The sequence below is a fragment of the Neocloeon triangulifer genome, unplaced genomic scaffold (assembly GCF_031216515.1).
Source record: "Neocloeon triangulifer isolate White Clay Creek 2 clone unplaced genomic scaffold, ASM3121651v1 ptg000005l, whole genome shotgun sequence".
In the NCBI taxonomy this organism is placed as follows: domain Eukaryota; kingdom Metazoa; phylum Arthropoda; class Insecta; order Ephemeroptera; family Baetidae; genus Neocloeon; species Neocloeon triangulifer.
Window position 1 is genome coordinate 1,505,393 of NW_026775548.1, and position 20,110 is coordinate 1,525,502.

Consider the following 20,110-nt stretch of genomic DNA (forward strand, 5'->3'; position numbering starts at 1 on the left):
TTGCTGGTAAAAAATTAAAACCACTTGTTATGATAATATCAATAATATAAAGAAGCAGTATGACATTCAAAAAATTTTGTTATTTAATATAAACCGAAGACTTTATTTGATAAGACCAAGAGCAATATTTCACATATATGATGAGTGGTTTCCGTAAAAGAATATATTATTATATCAACTTTGAACTTTGCTTGCTGCTTCAAAACAGCTCATTAGATTATTTGGTAATCTGCGTAAAGTGCAGTATGTCCAATAAATTAATACAAAGATATAAAGTTAACACATCAAGGTACCAAACAGGAAATGAAAAGCAATTGTAAATCTACGACACAGCCGCCTACTTTTTGGTCAAACCGTAAGGTCGGGGGGCTGGTCCCTTTGGATTGTAGCCTGGCAGCAGAGAGTTGAGGATCTTGTCAAGTGGTTGGTTGACCTCCACTTCAGATTTGTTGACGGAAGCTTGGCAGAACGGACAGCAAGCCTTGCTGGCGTCCTTGAGCCACTTCTTCATGCAGTGCTAGAAATGCAAATTTCGGTAACAATTGCATCCAAGAAAAAGTAATTGAATTCATACCAGGCAGGTATTGTGGCCGCAATTCATTGTAAATGGATCCTTCACCACCTCCTGGCAAATCTGGCAAGAAAACTGTTCAGCCAGAGCCTTGATGAAGTCCTTCGAAGAAGAAAAATTAAATAAAAAAACAAAAAATGAAGACAAATCTTACTGGGTATCCCAGGTTTAGCGAGTGCAACAGATGATCCCAAATTCTTTTGTTCAAAACATCCAATTTCACCAACTGTTTGATCTCGGGTCTCAGAACGTAAGGAGTAACTCTGGTTTGCTTGATCTGCACTCCCTCCATTGGCACCTTCCTTTTGATTCTCTTCTCCTCTTCAATCTTCAGCTTGCTTCCCTGAAATTAATGTAAATTTAAAGCTGTAATTTTCACAGAAAAATTAATAAAATAAATACCTCGAGGAATCCCACATTCATTTCCTTCATGAACTTCAATCCACTTGAGGACCATGGAGGGGGCTCAGGGTCATCTCTGCGCAACTCATACTTCCACATGACATTGCCTCCAGACGTGTCCTTGAAATACCTGACGACCTTGTAAATCCCATCATATCTATGAAAAAATAATCAAATAAATTATTTTCTTAAAAAATTGGGATCAAATGCAGAGCATTAAACTTCAATTTAAGTAAATTTTAAAGAAAAAAAAATGTAATTATTTTTTAAATTTACTTTAATTTAAACAATAATCCTGCACTTTTAAAATGGCAATGATCAGATTAATTACCTATAACCTTCGTCAGGGGCATACTTGGAGATTTTGCCCAATTTATAACCCCGAACGACTCGGATGGGAAGACCTTGACGCCAATTTGACGATTTGGCTCCTTTTTCCTCGTTCAATTCAGCATAGCATGAAAGTGCCAAAGCCCTGTTGGTACAAATCCATTTAGATACAATTTTTGGCGAAAATAAATTAACTCACAAATTTGATCCTTTCAATTCTTGAGCAAAGCTTTGCTTGTTTATCCTCTTGTTGTTGCTCAAGTCCCTCCCACCACTGCCAGACATGACAAAGCTGGTGCCCTTGTCGTAGTCCCCTTCATAGCCACCTGAGAAGCAGACGCTCTGCACTCCAGTGGCGGGAGAGCCACAAATTCCAGCGACTGGCGGACGATGGACACCGTAGCTGCAGACCTAATTTTGAGATAAATAGTTTTAAAATTTGATATATTTTTTGACTTAAGAAAGTTTTACGTCAAGTCTTGAAATCCAGAGCCTTCCAGACGGAACTCCAGGAATCTTTCCGAAGTGTTCCTTTGGGACAACGCAGAACTTGTCAATGACAGCGGCTGTGGAGAGTCCCCTGCCCCAGTCCTTCTTCCCTTTGATTTTACTGATGGACTCTTCAGCCTTTTCTGTCTTCTTCTTCTTTGACTTCTGACCTTTGTCCTTCAGCTCTTCGTCATTGTGGTTGCACTTGTTGCAGAACCTAAGTTGGTTTTTATTCATTTATTAATCAATTTTGTAAAATTCCATTCAGAAAATACCAGTCTGTTTCTGGAATTTCTTGTAGTGGTGGAAAGATGCAATTCATGTGAAATGCATCTTCACACTCCTCACAGATCAGTTGCTTGTCTTCGTCGTGCTTTCCTCCGCAAATGACGCAGCTACACTCCCTGCAATTAGTGACTGGGTGTCCACGGCAGACTTTGCAAGCTACGAAAAGAAAAAAAAAATATTAATTTGAAAGCTATAAAGTCTGGCTTTGGGGAAAAAACCATGAAATTTTAATATCTGGAAACTCACGGTTAACAAGAGAATAGGTGCTATTTAGTTGTTTCCACTCCAATCTTGGCAGAAGCGTGGGCATCTTCACAGTCCTAAACATGTACGCAATCTTCTGATTTGGGTACGAATCTGGTGTAGCCTGCACCAAGCCATACACCCTTGGAAATTGCCCTCTGCCTGGCTCAACTTTGGTGATGACAGTTTCAAACCTAGCAAAATAAATTATAAAATTAAGAAATCAACATTTTGTTACACTTTACCATCCTTCAACTGAATTTGGGAGATGGGAGTACGCAAGCACTACCATGTCCTGCTTCAGATCACAAGCACCATACTCTTCATTTCCAACGGGAAGTAAATTATCCAAAGGCAGTGTCAGGTCTTTGTTTGTGCTAAAAATAATATTAATTTGGTTAAAAATTGTATAAATATTTTTATCAAATAAACTTACAATCCATCATGGATTCTGTAAGAAAGTTTCCCACTAATTCCTGAGTTAGGTGATTCATTTTCATTGGAGTTTTCTTCAATGGACAACAGTTCACCTTCCTGCCACTGGCCTGTCTGTGGGTTTTTGTAGTACAGAAGGTCTCCAGGCTACACAAAAAGTTGGTTTTACTTTAATAAAATAGTCGATTGCGTTTCCTTACCTCGAAATAGGAGCAACTGGGGTTCAGTGCTTCAGGGTTTACTTGGACCTTGCCATCTTCGACTGCTTTAGCAGTCGATTTCTTGAGAGGAGAGAGGGGTTGCTTCTTCACTCGGACGCCCACGACATCTAAATCCTTCAATTTGTAAATCAGCAATGGACTATCTTTGGTCATCTGAAGAAAAAAGCGCAGAGTTATTTCAATTTAAGCCAAATTTTACCAAAATACTTACAAATTGACCTTGGAAGATGAGGTCGAGGTTGATGCTTGCGACTTTGAGAAATCGACTCGCCTCTTCCAGCAGTTGATGAACGTGACTCGATCTTGAAATCTCCACGGAAAACTCTTCACCTTTTCCGTTAAAAACTCGTAATTTTAGCAACATTTTTGATCCGTTCAGTGGAATCTGCTGGTGATGAAGCGGCAGATCATCAGAACACTTTTTAACTTTTTTGGCGACCGATCGCAAATTGAGCGGGAAATAGAGGGGCGTGTCAAGTTTATGGAGGGTGTTTGTCGAGGAGATAAAAGGTTTCGATTTTTTAAACTATTAAAGTCACCATAACTTTTTAAATGTCATACATAGAGTTCTGAAAAAAATATTTTCTATATTTATCCGGAACATTTAAAACCTGCATCTTGCTTGATAAAGGTTGCCCTTTCTAGCAACTAAAATAATTAGAATCTCCTTTCTTTACACACTCTATTGGTGTTGTTCTGGTGTTGTACAACGCGCAAAATTCTAAATCTGAAATTTCGAGCTGTTTTTCCTCTCTTTTGAGTTTCGAATTTGAAAATACATTGAGAGAAACATTTGCAGAGAGTAATAGGTAAGAGTTTTTTTTTTACGTTTTTTTAAACAATCGCTAAATTCAATCAAAAAATTCACAGTTACATAAAACCATGCTGCTCTCGAAGCCTGTTCAATACTTGGGTCCTCGTTGCATCAGACTTCTTCGACCCACATTAGCGTCCGCATCCACCCTGCGAGCACAACCTTTGCATTCGCAAGGTGGAGAGCAGCAGATTTCCTCTTCATGGAGCCTTCGACTGGCAACTGCTGGAGGCTTGTTCGCGGCCGGAGTGGGTCTCGGCATGGCCTGGGCCGATTACTACGGCGACACCGGTATCTTGCCCAGGGTAGAGGCCGCTCAGCCGTCGGCAGGAACTGAGGGTGGCAGCAGGAGGAAGAGCAACAACTTCATCGCCGACGTCGTCAAAACCTGCTCGCCCGGAGTTGTTTACATCGAAATCCTCGATGGCAGATTTAATCGGTACAAACTTTAATTGTTGATATAATTTTATGCTTGTTAATTTTTGTTTTAATATTTTAGAATGATGTCAAATGGTTCAGGTTTTATCGTCTCAGATGATGGACTTATTATGACAAATGCTCATGTTGTGTCGAGCAGAACGAGGAACACTGTTGTCGTAAGATGAATTTGGTTTTATTATTATTATGTTTTAAATAATTTAAAAATTTCCAGGTTAAACTTCACGACGGCAGATCATTCGTTGGCAAAATCGAGGACCTGGACATGTCTGCAGATTTGGCGCTCATTAGGATACCAGCTGTACGTGGCAATTGAAAAAAGCTAAATTAATTTTATCTTAAAATCAAATTATTTCATAATTCCTCAGAAAAATCTCTCTCCAATGAAATTGGGCATTTCTAATGATCTTGAGTCTGGAGAGTGGGTTGTTGCAATCGGCAGTCCCTTGTCTCTGTCAAACACAGTGACAGCTGGTGTTGTCAGCACGGTCGGCAGGAAGAGCAAGGAGTTGGGCCTTCACGGAAAAGGGATGGAGTACATTCAGACCGATGCATCCATAACAGTATGTATTAAAATAAAAGTTGAATAAAACTCCTCAGTGGTTTGTATTATTAAGATTTCAAGTCAGAAAATTGAGCTATTTTAAAGGCCTCTTTTTTTCTTTATTATTTTGAAAGAATATTTGGTGAAACTGCAAATTTGTCCCTTTCAGTTTGGTAATTCCGGAGGCCCGTTGGTGAACCTCGACGAAGAGGTGATCGGCATCAACGCAATGAAAATAACCGCTGGCATTTCATTTGCCATCCCTATTGATTACGCCAAAGACTTTCTATTGAAATACCTTGCCAAGGCTAAAGACAAGGGCTTCACAAGTGAAGTGAAGAGCAGGAGGTACATGGGCATTACGATGGTCACCATCACCCCTGAGCTCAGGTTCGAGATGACCCAGCGAAACATGATTTCCCTTCCTGAGGACGTCAGTGGAGTTTTCATAGTCAAGATTGTTGTTGGCTCTCCAGCTCATAAGTAAGAATTATTCATTCATAAAGCTTACTGGTCCATCTACGTTTTTATCAGAATTAAAATTCCTTAATTATAACTTTTACAAATTATTTTAGGGGAGGTCTTCGTCCTGGTGATGTGATTACTCACATAAACGGAGAGCACGTGAAAAGTGTCCAGGACATTTTCAAGAGCTTGGAGAGCAGCCAGTCTCTGGAGGTGGCTGTCCGAAGAGGGGCGGAAACTCTGGACTTTGTGGTTGTTCCTGAAGATTAGTTCAGAGCATTTTTATATAAGACTGAGATTTAATTTGTGTCTGCGGTCCCTGCTGGACCCTGTAAAGGTAGGTCTTGAACTAATTAAAAGTACAGACCGGCTGTAAGATAATTTATTTGTATGCTTCATGTTGACATTAAACCGAACCTTTATTGTTTGATCTGGAGACTATTTTAAGACATTATATATCCTGGTAATTTTAACATGCGACAAGATTGGGAAATTCCTTCTTGAATTTGTTTAAATTTTTAATCAAACTATTTAATAACTTCTTGTAACTTTCATTTATATTTTCTTCGATTTGAATTTCTTTTAATATTTGAAGTCTTGAATTTTTTTTTAAAAAAATCTAAAATTTTTATACAAAGTTTCAGAATCTATTTTGATAGATTACAATTATTAATTTAGCCAAAGTGTTTGATATTTTGAAGACCAGGGAAATCATCAAATATATCACATTTCGGTTTTAACGCAAGGAGGCGAGGGTGAGAAAATTCTCGCCAGAAATCGCTTGCAGAGGACGTGAAATTAAATAGGACCAACACGTGGACCCACAAGTGTCAATCAAACGTGTAAGAGCATTTAAAGTATTTCCTACGTGAGCACAACAGGGGGCCACTTCGGAGCCCAAACAAACAAAACATGAGCCGCACTCACACTCAAGTAGTGCAAAATTAGCCCAATAAATTTTTTGGCTCCGAGAGAATCAGTTTTAAATTAATAAACTTTCTACTATTAGATTAAAAAAAATCAGGCAAATTGAAATATTTAGGTTTTTATCTTGTGAGTTGTAATTTTTTGCTAGTGAGAAATTTATTATTTCTTTGTTGTTGGCATTGGTTTCGGGTCCAGGTGGATCATGTCGGCGCCTTGAAGCCATTTTGCCCGCAAGTTTTACTGACTGGCGGAGCCTTCACTTCCGACCAAGATGCCAGATTTAATTTTAGCTTTTACTGAAGCGCCAATCGTGGCACGCGTAAAATTGTGGTGTTGAAAGTTCGAGGCGGGCGCTAGAAGGATCTCTGGTTAATGTAAATTGAGCATAATTATTGTACATTAATTTTTCTTTTTGAAAAAAATGCCACTGGAAGGGAAAAACGTTAATTTGCAAGTCAACCTACGAAATAAAATACAATTAAAAATTCACGCGCGGAAATAAAATCAAAGAAATTGCACTCAGATTACAAGTGCAGTAATTTCTAGAGAAATTTATTATTCAAGCCGCCGCAATGGGTTTAAAGTGTCTTAATGAGTAGAAAGCGTTAAAAATTATGAGTAATTTTGAGGTAAAATTATGAAAAATGATCCTACAAAATCCGTTTTTATACAATAGCTCAGCAAAAATGATCAGAATCAATTTTTTTATTAAAACTAGTTGGAAATATATTATTTTTAAAAGAATTTATTATAAATTGCAGTTTTTATACCATTTTTAAGTCGGATTATACATTTCATGAAATTATGAAAAGCGGTTGTAAATTTTTGGAAAACGATCATAAATCAAATTTTTTTATTTTTTTGAAGAGACGAAAGATATCGTGGTCTCTTTTTTGACAAATATATTGCATCCTTCTGCGGGAGGTCAAGTTGCCGGTTGCGAAGGGGTGGGAACGGTGTTGGGTTAAACAGGCGGCAAATCGAGGGGACGAAACGTGAGTGCCAGAGCCGCCGGTTTTCTTAACAAAACGATTAACTTTTGGGATTAGGAAGCATAAATCAAGCCTTGAAAAATTGTCGCCTTCCAAAAATTGGGGTTGGGAGATGATAAATTATTGCTAAATGGAAAGATATATTGTGAGATTTTCTAAAAGCAAAATGGAAAAACTTTGTGCGGCTGCTTCAGAAATTCATTAATTTTGCCAATTAAAAATTATAATAATTTTAGACATTCCTTAAATTTTCTTAAATTTAAAATTTTTGCAACAAAAGGAGGATCAATCAATACAAATGTTTTCGTTTAAATTAAATTTATTCATTTTCTGACCGATTAAATCTTGCATTTATCTTTGTTTGCCACGGGGTTGTTTCTCGTAAATCGTTGCCCTATTAATTTTCGACGTTGCGTGTAATTAGGCGCGAATGACAAATCTGAATTTCCCCCGGTCTCGGCCACATGGCATGCAAGTCAGAAAGAAACCCAATCCTGCGGACCAGAAGAAAGATTCGCCGCCCCCTTGAGAAAACATAAGAAATCGCCCCGAAACGCGCACGCCGCGCAAAAGCGCATCTGCACTATAAAAAATAAAATGCACGTGCAAGAATTTCTTCTAAAGTACGTAACGTGAACTTGCAATGAGGAAAGAACACACATTTTTTAGTTTTCATCAGACCGACCTCACATGTTTGGAACATCGTTTCTTGTGATTTAGTTATCAAGCAAAAATCTTGAAATAAATATGTTTAAAATTAGTTCAATATAAACGCAAGACATTTTGTCATTATTAATTATAATTTAGTTGAAATTCAATTTGACTCCACTAATTTAAATAGTGACTTGAAAATTGTGTAATTAATTTTTGTACTATTTTGATATTCAATTTTAAATTTATGAATCATTTAGAGTAGATTTTTAAATTTTTGCAGGAACTAGTTATAATATTTGGAAAGTTTTATTATTTCTAAATTAAAGTTCAAGGAAAAATTGACTATGTAGAGTCAAATTATGGTTCGAAAAAGTTTCTAATTTGTCTTTTTAATTTCATGTCTCTTGGCAAATCTTATACTAGGGCCCAATATTTTTAATTCACTTTTAAAGAATTTAATTAGAAAGTCCCTCTTTATAAAAATGTAAATACTTTTCTTGCGTCAATTTATTGATAAGATTTATTTCTTGATCAAACTTTAATTCTACTAATGTTAGATAAAAATACATTGAAAATAACGAAAATGAAATAAATTCGTAAATTTTTCATTACTTAATTTAATTAATAAATCAAATTATTTTTCCAATTACAAATTCTGATCACAATAAATATATCCAAATCTAAAATGCTGCAATTTACTGAAAAATATAGGAAGTTTTGGCCCTTCTTAGAAAGCAATTTTGAAAAGAAGGGCGAAGTGGAGGGCGCCGTTCTGCGTGGCGGGGGCGGAGACGAAACGGGCCGTCCGTCCTTTTCAGCCCTGGAGCGCTCGCGTCACTCAGCAGCCGCCGCGATGCCGAGACGGAGTCGCCGCGCCGTGGCCCTCGGGCGTCCGCCGCACGTCCGCTTTTTGTCCTCGGGCGAGCGAATGTCCCCGGGCAAGCCGCACCAACGCAACGCGGCCAACGCACGCGAACGCGCCCGCATGCGCGTCCTGTCCAAGGCCTTCTGCCGCCTCAAGACCACCCTGCCGTGGGTGCCGCCGGACACCAAACTGTCCAAGCTGGACACGCTCAGACTCGCCACTTCCTACATCGCGCACCTCAGGAATCTGGTCGGCACCGGCGAAGACCCCGATGGAGCCGCCGCAGAAGTTGCAGACCCTCCTCACCCCACCACACTGGTAAAAATTTACAAATTATTCTTAAACAATTTAAATAAGATTGCATTTTTTTAAAGGCAACATTTTTAAATTTTTTAAATCAGAACTCCTAAAAAATCAGCTACAAATACATCTTGAAATTATTTTGTAAGATATTTTCTTTTATAAACTGAAGTAGAATCATTCTCTGCAAATTTGAATGAAAATTATTTTATGCAGAGAAATTAATCATAGCTTAAGACTTTTCCTTCATTAGTAGATTTAAATTATTTTTACGTTTTTTAATTTGAGCGCAGAAATGGGGTAAATATTTTTGAATCCATAATTCCGTTAGTAACGTAAATTATAAGGGAACATTGATACCAACAATCAACTTGAGCTGAGTGACCATGTCCAATAATAAATGTGATAATTTATAAAGTCATTGGCCACTTTCAATTTCCAACATAAAAAAGCGCAATAGTAAGAGGTTTCCCATAAGTCAATTTAATATCAATTCATGATTTTTTTAATTATTAAACAGATTAACGATGCTATACATTTTTGGCATTCCAAAAATGTATCATTATGGACTTCCAATGTAATTTCAATATTGTTAAGAGGATTTAGAAAAAAAAATGCGCATTTTATATCATTAATAGGGAAAAGTTGAAAATAATGTCCAGCAATTCTCCATGTTTCCTCTCAACAATTGATTATCTTTTAATAATATCATAATAATATACAACAATAAAAAATGTGGCTCTTGTGACGGCAAAATATAACGGAGACATTGTTATTTATGAAATTAAGAGAAAATATAAAAATTAAAAATGCGTGATTAAATATGTTCAAAACATTTAATAAGGCTCTTGTAGACATTTTCAATGATTTTGCAAGGTGCGAGTTCCACGCACCACGACTAGCTAGAATTGTGCTAAAATAAAACTTTCAGATTTCAAAAAGACTGTTATCATTTATTCCTGTTAATAATTTTGTATTTTTTTACAAATTCAAAATTATTTCATATTTTATTTAAATTGTGTACCGAAACAAGTTGATTTGTAATACAGATGACAAAAACTATCTACCTAAATCATAATTACTTTTAATGTTTTAAATTTTACTCTTTATGTTTGGCTTCAATTTATATTATTTTCTTAAACACAAATTTAACAAAAAGGTCTTAACCTTATAATTAAAAAAAAATAATTTATGCTTATTGAAAATAAGTTTTTTCTTTCTCTTCATTTCTTTAAAAGAATCCGAAAAGAATGAAGCATAAAAGAAATTTAAATTTGGCAAAATTCTCAAACGTCGCAAGCACCAAATGTTCCCAATCACTCGAACCTAAAAATAATGCGAGCTCTCGTCTCTCTCCATTCTCTCTTCTCATATCTCGCGTGTGTGCGATGGAGCAACTTTGAAAAGATGGGACTATCGTAATAATAAAATAAGTAGACACGCCGCGTCGGGCGTTCGAATAATAAACAGCACTTCCGAGCTGTAATTAATTGGGCTTTGTTCTCAAGCGCGCTCTCGGTCCAGCTGCGAAGATTCTTCTTATCCGCGCTCCGTTTATTATCTTGTTTACACTTGGCGAGAGAGAGAGACGTACCCCGAGAGAGGGTGCGTTTTAATCGCTCTCGACACATCTTTTCTGCTTTATTGCTCTTTTGTGTGCGACGCCGTGTCACAAAAAATTATAAATATGTAAATAAAGAAGGTCTTGCTCGGGATTTTCCCATAAATATCGTAAATTTTCGTGTTGAATTTAAATTTTGGCTTTTCCCTGGATGTATATTTTCTTATCATTAACACATGCAAATTTTGTTGCCAAAAATTATTACAATAAATAAATTTTCAGATTTTTAGAGCATTTACTTTAGTTTTTAAGATAGTGTTTTGTATTAAAATATAATTATTTAACTTTGATGAATTTAAATATCATTTTTTTCATAAATAATTCTCATCTCAATTTTTTTTCCATTTTCTTTTGTAATATGGAACAATAAATGACTGAAAAAACCAACCAGGTAAAAGCCAAATTTAAAAACTGTTGAAATTTCTACAAAATTGAGCATTTTTGTTTCAAAATTGAATTTTGCAGACGTGGCCGTACTCATTCCCGCGGGCAGTGTCCAACGCCCTCAAGAACCACGTCGACCAGCATTCGTCCTTTCAAGAAGAGGAGGACGAAGACGAGGAATGGTCGCAGTGCAGCAGCCAGGAAAGCTGCAACCCTCACCCGACCAGTTCCGAATCCTTCCTCTCTCACTTCACCGACGTGCTTATGGACATTAGCTAATTAAAATCAAAATGATATATTTATTGTAAAATAAGTAGATTTATTTCTATAATTAATCAGATGTTATTTTAAAACATAATCAAAAATTAATTATTCATGAAAATAAAAATTTAAAATTTTACAACCTTGCGTGTACTTTTTTGACATTGTTGTAGATTTTAGAGGAAAGGTTTTTTGTTATCACAGTTATTACATTTCGAGAGAAGTTTTTGTTCAGTTGTTTCCTCTTTTGCTCGAACACAACAAAATGAGTTAAAAAAGATGCAAATGTGTTAAAAAAAGTTACGGCGGCACCTTTCGAGTAAAAATTTGAAAAAGGTGGGGTAGGTTTTTTTAGTATCTGTCGGAACGCCTGGAGCTGAGTTTGCTGATGCCGGAGCGGTCCTCGTCCGAGTACATGTGCTCGCTCCTGTAGTGGATTTCGGACGGCGGGGCCGAGCCGACTTTGCCGCGCCACCTGTTGGTCCAGTAGAACTCGTTCAGGTCGAACTCGCGCGGGTCTTTGGCGTCTCGGCACACGTAGACGCAGTAAATCAGACTTCCGATCAAGGTGACAAAACCAAAGACCAGGAAAATTATCCCCAGAATCCTGAAAATTGTAATAATAATCAAAATTTTTCCATTTAATTTCATTTAAATTTTTATAATTATTAATCTGTATTTTATTTTTATTTATAATATTCTTTAATTTAAATAATTTTACTATACCAAATAATGAGTGGGTCGTAGAATTGAATGACGATAATGAATCCCAGGCAAATGAGCATGATGCCCAAGTTGAGGAGCAACATCAGACAACAAATTCCTCGAGTGTCCGGGCAGAAGGGGCTCGGAGCTGAAACAGTCTCGACGACGGCGCCTCCCTTGCGCGATATTTTGCTTTTGACAGACACTGCCTCTGAGCGGGGGTAAGACGCACGACTGCAATTACAGATAAAAATTGAAAATAATGAAGAACAAAAATGGAATTTCCAAACTTATATAATAAACAGTTATTAAATGAGCTGAGCTGATTAAATTAGAGCAGAAAAAATACAAATTAATTTTTGGAGTTCAATTTCTTTAAAAAATTTAAAAGGCTTTATAAAGGCTGAAGAAAATTTTGCAAAAAAATTAAAATAATATTTTTTCATTACAATTATAGTTAATCAATATTTGAGAGAAATTCGTTCATTGATATCTCCAAAGAATTGACAGATTCTATAATATTTTAAAGAAATTTTTATTAATTTAAATTATTTCAACTTAAAAAGCAAATGCACTTTTTTTCCTCTTTCAAAGTACCTGAATTCTGAAGGCGCCTTGTAAGTGCCTTGATGCTGGGCGTAGATGTCGGACTGGTTGTCCCTGAATCCGCCCCTTGACGTGGAAGGCTGCGGGTCGCGGACACTTAATCGTTCATTCGCAATCATGTATTCGGACACGGTCCTGTCTGAAGGTGCCCGAGGACTTTGGTCTCCCTCGGAGGTGGCGAAGGCGCGTCCTGGGCCCCTTCGCGGTGGCGGCCGCGGCGTCGTGTTTCTGCTGCTTTGCATCATCTGAAAGTGCAAAAAGAAATTCAAGAACTGGCAAATTTGTATGTTTTTACTGGTTTTATAGTTTAAGAATGTCCGAAATAAAATTTAAAAAAATTTCAATAAATCTCATTTAATAGAAATTTCTATAGAATTAACCTTGAAAATTATTGCTAAAAATATCAAACGTTTGTGTTAATTATTTATAAATATTTGTCACTCTAGTTTTTTCTTTTCTGAATCATTTGAGTTTGAGGAACTAAAGAGGAAAACCAGCGACTCAGGGACCATAAAAAAGTTGTAAATTTTTTTCTCACGGTTAAAAATGTAAATTTTCCTGACTTATTAGCACTTTGCTGGGCGAACAGCTTTCAATTTTCAAATATAGTTTTTAAAGTGACCATCAGAGTAAGGTATGTCGACCCACCCACACGCCTCCATCTTAACTCGGGAGCGCAAATCGTTCTCACACTTAATTCCTTCGGAGAGAGACGCAAAAAGCAGAACGAGAACAAGAAAAGCAGACAAAGAAACCGACCTTTTAAAAGTTCCAGCGTCTCTCAGGGTCTATGGGCGTCCATCCCGCGGGCGAGCAGCGATTTCCGAAGGGGCAGCTGTTTTTTGCGCTCACCTTTTGTGTCGCAAGCTTCCTCTCTACCCACCTAAAAGGAGAAAGTCATCGCGTTGTTAAAACTAACGCGACCTCGCTCTCTCAGGTAGAAGACTCTGCAGGTCGTGACGTCACACGTGTGTGTGTGTCGACTGCAGACACAAAAAAGGAACTTGCAGGCGCAGAGAAGCCGAGCCAGCGGCAAATCTCAGAAGCCGCAGCATCTCGATCTGCGCGGAATAAAAGAAACAAAAATAATATATAAATGCAGCTCCAATAAAACGATAAATCAATTTTCGATTCCCATGCACGGACGCGTTTGTCCTTCTTTTTTTTACTCTGCACTGTGTGTTTATTGCATATAAATGAGCCGAGCGCCTTTGTTATTCTCTCGGGCGCATATTTTATTTGTACGACTTCTCTTCTTGGTGTTTGTTTTTTTCTAAAGCGAGCAGGTTATAATTATACATTTATTTGCACACAACAGATTCTGCACAAACGCAAAAATACTAAAATAAAAAAAGTTCTGTAAAAGGAGAGCTGCAAGCCGCATTCTTCGTCGACGGTTGTAATTGTTTATTTTATATTTATATAGCTTTTTCGGAAAATTCTGCTTTTTATTATTATTTTTTTTTCATTATATTCCTGCACCAATTACGTTTGAGCAGTTGCAGGTGCCATTAAAAAAAAACAGAAAAATAACATTTATTCAAATCCGCAGATAGAAAACTGTGAGAAAAGCAATGCTACGGAAATGAATTTTTCTTTTCAAAAATTAAAACAGAAACTCCAGGCGAATACACTTATTAACGAAAATACGACACACAAATCTACACTAAAAAAAAAAAAAAATTAAAAAAAACCACTCACAAATTAAAAACAGAAATTTTTGAGTAGCTAAATTCCTTTTCTTTTAACTATTTAGTTTATTATTTAATTTATTTATACAGCATTAAGTTGAATTTAATTTTTTAATCAAAAGGAATTAGTTCTATTTTCATTAACAATGCAACAATTATTTGCAAACAATAGAAATAGCAAAATTTTGTCAATGTTAAATAGATAAAATAAATGAACTTGTCAAAAATAATGTAAAAGTATTTTTTAGTAAAAAAAACTGCTTGAAAAATTAAATTCTTGGTTATTGCTTCATTATAATGATAGAAACAGAAGCGATCATAAAAATAAAATCAAAAAGTGGAAATAATAACGCATGAAATTGGTAATTACGTAGTAATAATTGCCATCGGTAGGCGCCATCGATCCGAATAATTCTACATGGAAAGCGTTCGTTTCTCTCCTCGATGATCTCACATTAATTCCGTGCCAAATTGTGCCTTTATTACAAGTAAATTACCAATTTTACCACATCTTTACGGTCTATTTCGCGCCGCACAGAATCCTCCACCGAGATTCGTCTGCAACCTCGACGCTACCAACCAAATTTACCAAAATAAATTCCATAAAAATAATTTCAAACTGTAACAAATTGTACTGTAAATTAAAATAAATACAATTTTCTTTAAAACAAACATTTTAAGTCAAATTAATTTGATTGAATTAGAATTTGAATATTATTTCTGGTTTTGTTGAACTTTGTCAGGTTGGCAACGGATTGGTACGAGCCCAAACTTTCGGCAGCAGCAGTTTTCAGTCTCCTTTGTCAAGCCTCTGGCCATTGTGTGTGTCAGTCCAAGTGAAAGCTCGTTGGGCATGCAGATTGGGCTGCCCTGTTGACACCTGAGGAGGCTCGAGCCATGGCCGACAACCTGCTGTGCCTGGAGAGCATCGCCGAGTCGCGGGCCAGCATGGACCCCGTCATCTTCCGCGACCCCCGCATCCTCGACAACATGCTGGCGAACGAGGCCGCCTCGGTCGTGTCCGCCGACTACTTCGCCACCACCCAGAAGGACACGCACGTTCGGCCCTACATGCGCGCCGACATCGTCGAGTGGATGATGGAGGTGCGTCCCCCGCTGCCCCCGACCGCGGCCCCCGACCAAGGCCCCCGCGACCCCACACGGCTCCCTTAATTCTTTCCTCGGCATTCCGACATGGCGGATCAGGTGGTGGGGGCCTCTCTTCTCACAAGCAAGGCCACCCGGGGGCGGCTCGCCGTTTCCGGCCCCCGGGGCCCCCCGAGGCCCCCACACGTCTTCTTTATCCTCAAAAGTTTCAAACTGAAAATTTGAATCACGGGTCATTTGTCCCAAAATTTAGTTCCAAACTCGTGAAATTTTTCATCTTTCAATTTTATTTTGATTTTTTTTTTTTAATTTTAATTTAATCTTTAACTAAAAATTCAGGGCTTTTAAAAATTTAAATACCTTTAAAATCGAAACCTGTTTTCATTTGGATTCAATTTTCATATTTCCACATTTTCATCCTCATTCACAATCTCAACCCTTCTTCTTCGTCTTTATTATATTTTCTTTCTCTCTTTTATTGTTCCGTGGCTGGATTTCTTTATTTCTCTCTTTCTCTCCTCGCATATAATGGCAAACCTGTTCCTCCTCCCGTCGAAAATCTGTGCTCTGTGGTATTTTTATTTATTTTTTTTTTCACCTACCTGCCGGCGTTGCCACCTGTTGCACCCCCCGACCTCCCCGCCCGACGCCAGCCAACAATGCACCCTCATCCCCATGCATTCAAGTCTCCCCACCGCTGAATGTTTTTTTTTGCCTACCTGCTGCACTCCATAGAATATTTCAGGAGACTTTTAAATTTTCGTGAATTGAGGAGAATATTTTAATTCTTGTTTGTTTCGACAATAAAATTTTATGGAATCTCCCCCATCGAGCCTCACACGTTGAAAGATAAGATAGGTTTATTACTTGAGAATTAATGAGTTTTTCTCCTCACAGAGGAGAGAAACGAACTTTAATGTGATGTAAATATTTAAATAACTTCATTAATTTGAAATTTGTAAAGTTCTAAAATTTATAAATAAAAATTAATTGCTTTTAATCTTCAACTTTGAAACTGTAAAACCCCAAAATATTATTTGAATTTTTCCAAATTTTATTTATTTTATCAGTGTTTGTATTGAATTTGAAATTATTCAAACTTTTTAATTTTTTATCAGTGTATTTATTGAATTTTAATTTTTCACATTTTGTATTCAACTATTTTTATTAAATTATTTAAATCGAATGATTTGAAAGGCTAAGAATTTCCTAAATGAATTTATTTTAGTTTTCATTTTAATTTATTTTCATTTTTGATTTTGCAGGTGTGTGACGATTTGAGCTGCGACACGCACGTGTTTCCACTGGCCGTGAAGCTTCTGGACATGACTTTGGCCAGCATCACCATGCAGATCGACCAGCTGCAGCTGCTCGGCGCCACTTGCATGCACATCGCCTCCAAGCTCAGGAGCACCAAGATCATTTCCACCAAGCAATGCTCCTTCTACTCAGACCACAGCTTCAACACCAGAGCCGTCAATGTGAGTTCCAATGATGATGCATTTCGCAAGCAAGGAAAAGTCAAAATAGGGAGGATAAATTCAAAAAGAAAAATAATCAATGAGATTATGAAACTTATAATTTTATAAATTATTTCAAAACTTTGAAAAAGAAAGTGATTTTTATTCAGTATTAATGGCTAAAATTTTAAAAAGTTTTAAACAAACATTTTCAATAGATGATTATTAATTATACATACTTTTTTTTAGTATAAAAAATTGAACTATAAATAAGTATTTATTTATTTTAAATAAAAATTTCTTTACCAATACTTTTATTACAGATAATTTCATTTTAAAACAATAAATTTTTGAACAAATTCTTCATCAATTTGACTAAAAATATCCATTTCTATTTTATATATATAAATTTGGATCTATCTGCATGATGTGTCAGTCCAAATTATTTTTTGCAATTTGCATGTTAGTGGGGAAGAATCGCGAAGCGTCTCTGTCGCTAGTTTTAAACTCTTGTTGAGCCGATTGCGAGTTATTTGGGCTCAAGGTCGGAGGCGGATAAAGCCAAGGAACCTGATTTGAGCTGCCCAACCCATGGGATGGATCGGACGCTTGCACATTTGACGGCGACGCCACCCTAGTAACACACATTGCGCGTTCCCTCTGCCCAAAGAAAACTAGATTCGCCGCGCACACTACAAAGGCCGGTGCAACCTGAGAATGAAATATCCAAGCGTTGAAATTAGAGACCGCAGCGCTGGGGCAAGCAAAACCAAAGCCAGCACGAACGGCCAAAGCCGCTCCCCGAAATCAGCAAAAATTAATCGGCGCCACACGTGCGGAAATCGTTGCCCTCATTTTATCATTTTTTATTTTTCATTTTTTTTTGGAATGAAAACATGGATGGAGAGAAAAGTTGTAAATTTTAAGTCATTTTATTTAGCCAACTTGGTCGGTTTGATGGAAATTTTGACAATTTTATTTTGGCTAATTTCGAATTGAAAAATTTAATTAATTTTTTAAAATTACATAACATTTTTGCCCGATAAAATGTCCTTGAAAACGACATCTTCTAACTAATTCTAATAAAATAAGAAAAAACATCTTTATATTAATTGTTAATTTTTTTTCTTTAAAATCAAAATTAATTTTTATTTAAAAATTAAAGAACGATTTTTTTTTCATAATATCAAAAATAATTAAGGTCATTATTTTCTAATTCATCTTGAAACGGCATGAAAATATTTTAAAATATAAAAGTAAAGGAATTGAATTTTCATCAGCATTAAATTTATTATTATTATTTTTTTTTTTTTTTGCAAATTTGCAGTTTGCTTAAAAAATTAAACATTATTTAAAAAAATTATTTAAATTTAAAATTGAATTGTTTTGGTTGTTGAAAATTAATGCATCTTTTTCCCAATATTTATTAACTTAAATTTTACAGTTCATTATAAGTTGGTGATTAACCATATTTTTTTATTTTTCTTTTCAGATATGATAATTGAATGTCTTTTATGCTAAAATCTCGCATCTCTTCTGATGAATTAATTAGCAAATTTTGATTTCAGCTGGCCGAGATCATAATCCTGTCCACCCTGCAGTGGAAAACCTCATTTCTGACCGCGGCGGACTTTCTCGAGCACATTCTGGCTAGGATGACGGTGCCCCGTGGGATCAGCAACACCATCAGAAAGCATGCACACGCCATTGTGCAGATTTGCAGCACAGGTGAGCAGCCGGCCTTGAAAACAAGTTTTCAGGCTCAAGAGTTTTTTCTTTCATAAATTTAATTCCTCTTTTATTAATCAATCAAAATTCCCTTTTCATTACTTATTTATTTTTCACTGATTTGCTTTTTTTAATTAATAATTTTTTTTCTATTCCATTTTACAAGAACGAATTAAATTAGATTTGTCTAATTTTGATGAATTATTCCAGACGCTGCCTCGATTCAAATGAAGCCATCGGTGATAGGCTCGGGTGCCATCGTGGCCGCCATCGAGAGACTGAACGGCCCCGAGGAGAAGCGTCGCGCCCTTCGGCAGGTGTGCCACCTCACCCACCACCAGCCAGAGGAGATCCTGCTTCTGGTGCAGCTGTTTACCTCAAGAGTCAGTCAGACGGACAAGCTGGCCACGTGCACCACCCCGACCGACGTCGAGGACATCAACCTCGACGTCTGACTTCATCAAGTGGTTCCGGGCCGAAAGCTATTTTTATAGGAATTTATGTGCAGAGCCGCCCGGAACGAACGTTTTTGTGATTATTATTTTTTGAACTTTGTAAATCTTTTTAGAGCATTTTTGAAAGTTGTTACATCAGGTGCAAATCAGAGAGTTTTCGGCCAAATTTCTAATTAAGAAAATGCAAACATTTTTTACAATATTCTTATTAAGAAGAAAATGATTCGAAATTTACATTTTCTAAAAAATTTGCTCATCGTTACGTGCCAGATTTTTTTTGCGATCTTTTGGAAGTTTCGCAATCAGTGCTTCCTTAATTAAATTTAGTTAATCTTCCTAACATCAATTTTCAAAGTCGATATGTTTGTAGATTTAATCATAACAAATTGATAAGACAGTTAGTTATTTCAGTCTTTAAGTCTCCTGCTTATACCTCAGCCGGGGAGGCCTGCACCAAGATGCATTTAATTACGCTGTTAATTAACTTAAATGTGTGGGAGAGTGTTCGGATCGAGTGCACAACGAGTGATTCACAATCGGCTGGCTCCAGAATGTGATCCTTTCTGGAAATCTTGTGATTTCGAGCGGCGTCGTAAGATTATTTTCAGAATTAATTTGTAGATCTGCTGGGATGAAATCAAATCGCTAAAGTAGGAGGGTCGTTGAACATACCAAGTGTGATAAGAGGTAACGAATAGAGTTCCATTTAAGTAAGTTTAATCACGGTGCACAATTCCAGTTTCAATACGACTTATGTAATTTAAGAACGCAGGCCTCCCGTCTTTTGCATCAGACCAGTTGATTTAGTCCAAAAATAATCAAGAGTGCTCAAAACTCTGCCGCATTTTGAATTAATCTTTTGCTAGATGTACTTAAAGTAGATTCAACACATGTGACTAACAATTTCCAGAGTTTATAAGGGCAGAAGTTTAAAATATATATCTGCATTCGTTACTCATGAGCACATCAGAGAATTTTATTTTTAGAATGAACTTGTATAAATCAATGATAATAAAAAAATGTGTCTATTTGATAGTTCTATGAATCGATTGTTTAAGCAGATTTTTGATGAATAAAAATAAAGAGTAATCTATAGAAAATTTTCATTCTTTTC

General features: G+C 36.6%; 5 protein-coding genes across 5 annotated transcripts; 3 read left to right on the forward strand and 2 right to left on the reverse strand.

The window, feature by feature from the left end:
• Nucleotides 1-82: 82 nt before the first annotated feature.
• On the reverse strand, nt 83-3,428 carry LOC132193864 (E3 ubiquitin-protein ligase UHRF1-like). The gene is made up of 13 exons (XM_059614795.1): nt 3,191-3,428; nt 2,959-3,132; nt 2,760-2,905; nt 2,569-2,700; nt 2,327-2,517; nt 2,068-2,236; nt 1,775-2,009; nt 1,503-1,714; nt 1,305-1,448; nt 974-1,130; nt 726-914; nt 575-673; nt 83-517 (listed from the first exon to the last, which is right to left on the reverse strand). The coding sequence occupies exons 1-13, from the start codon at nt 3,341-3,343 to the stop codon at nt 338-340; spliced, it is 2,181 nt and encodes a 726-aa protein (XP_059470778.1). The 5' UTR covers nt 3,344-3,428; the 3' UTR covers nt 83-337.
• Nucleotides 3,429-3,646: 218 nt separating this feature from the next.
• LOC132193865 (serine protease HTRA2, mitochondrial) lies at nt 3,647-5,670 on the forward strand. The gene is made up of 7 exons (XM_059614796.1): nt 3,647-3,788; nt 3,850-4,232; nt 4,293-4,389; nt 4,446-4,532; nt 4,600-4,794; nt 4,945-5,258; nt 5,351-5,670. Exons 2-7 carry the CDS (start codon nt 3,862-3,864, stop codon nt 5,508-5,510), a joined length of 1,224 nt encoding a protein of 407 aa, XP_059470779.1. The 5' UTR covers nt 3,647-3,788; nt 3,850-3,861; the 3' UTR covers nt 5,511-5,670.
• Nucleotides 5,671-8,614: 2,944 nt separating this feature from the next.
• Nucleotides 8,615-11,378, forward strand: LOC132193867 (transcription factor 21-like). Its single transcript, XM_059614799.1, has 2 exons — nt 8,615-8,996; nt 11,065-11,378. The coding sequence occupies exons 1-2, from the start codon at nt 8,667-8,669 to the stop codon at nt 11,260-11,262; spliced, it is 528 nt and encodes a 175-aa protein (XP_059470782.1). The 5' UTR covers nt 8,615-8,666; the 3' UTR covers nt 11,263-11,378.
• LOC132193866 (uncharacterized) lies at nt 11,282-13,542 on the reverse strand. Its single transcript, XM_059614797.1, has 4 exons — nt 13,315-13,542; nt 12,547-12,800; nt 11,971-12,183; nt 11,282-11,851 (listed from the first exon to the last, which is right to left on the reverse strand). The coding sequence occupies exons 2-4, from the start codon at nt 12,798-12,800 to the stop codon at nt 11,596-11,598; spliced, it is 723 nt and encodes a 240-aa protein (XP_059470780.1). The 5' UTR covers nt 13,315-13,542; the 3' UTR covers nt 11,282-11,595.
• Nucleotides 13,543-15,013: 1,471 nt separating this feature from the next.
• LOC132193771 (G1/S-specific cyclin-D2-like) lies at nt 15,014-20,090 on the forward strand. The gene is made up of 4 exons (XM_059614645.1): nt 15,014-15,350; nt 16,619-16,834; nt 18,382-18,541; nt 18,752-20,090. The coding sequence occupies exons 1-4, from the start codon at nt 15,144-15,146 to the stop codon at nt 18,994-18,996; spliced, it is 828 nt and encodes a 275-aa protein (XP_059470628.1). The 5' UTR covers nt 15,014-15,143; the 3' UTR covers nt 18,997-20,090.
• The last annotated feature ends 20 nt before the right edge of the window (nt 20,091-20,110 follow it).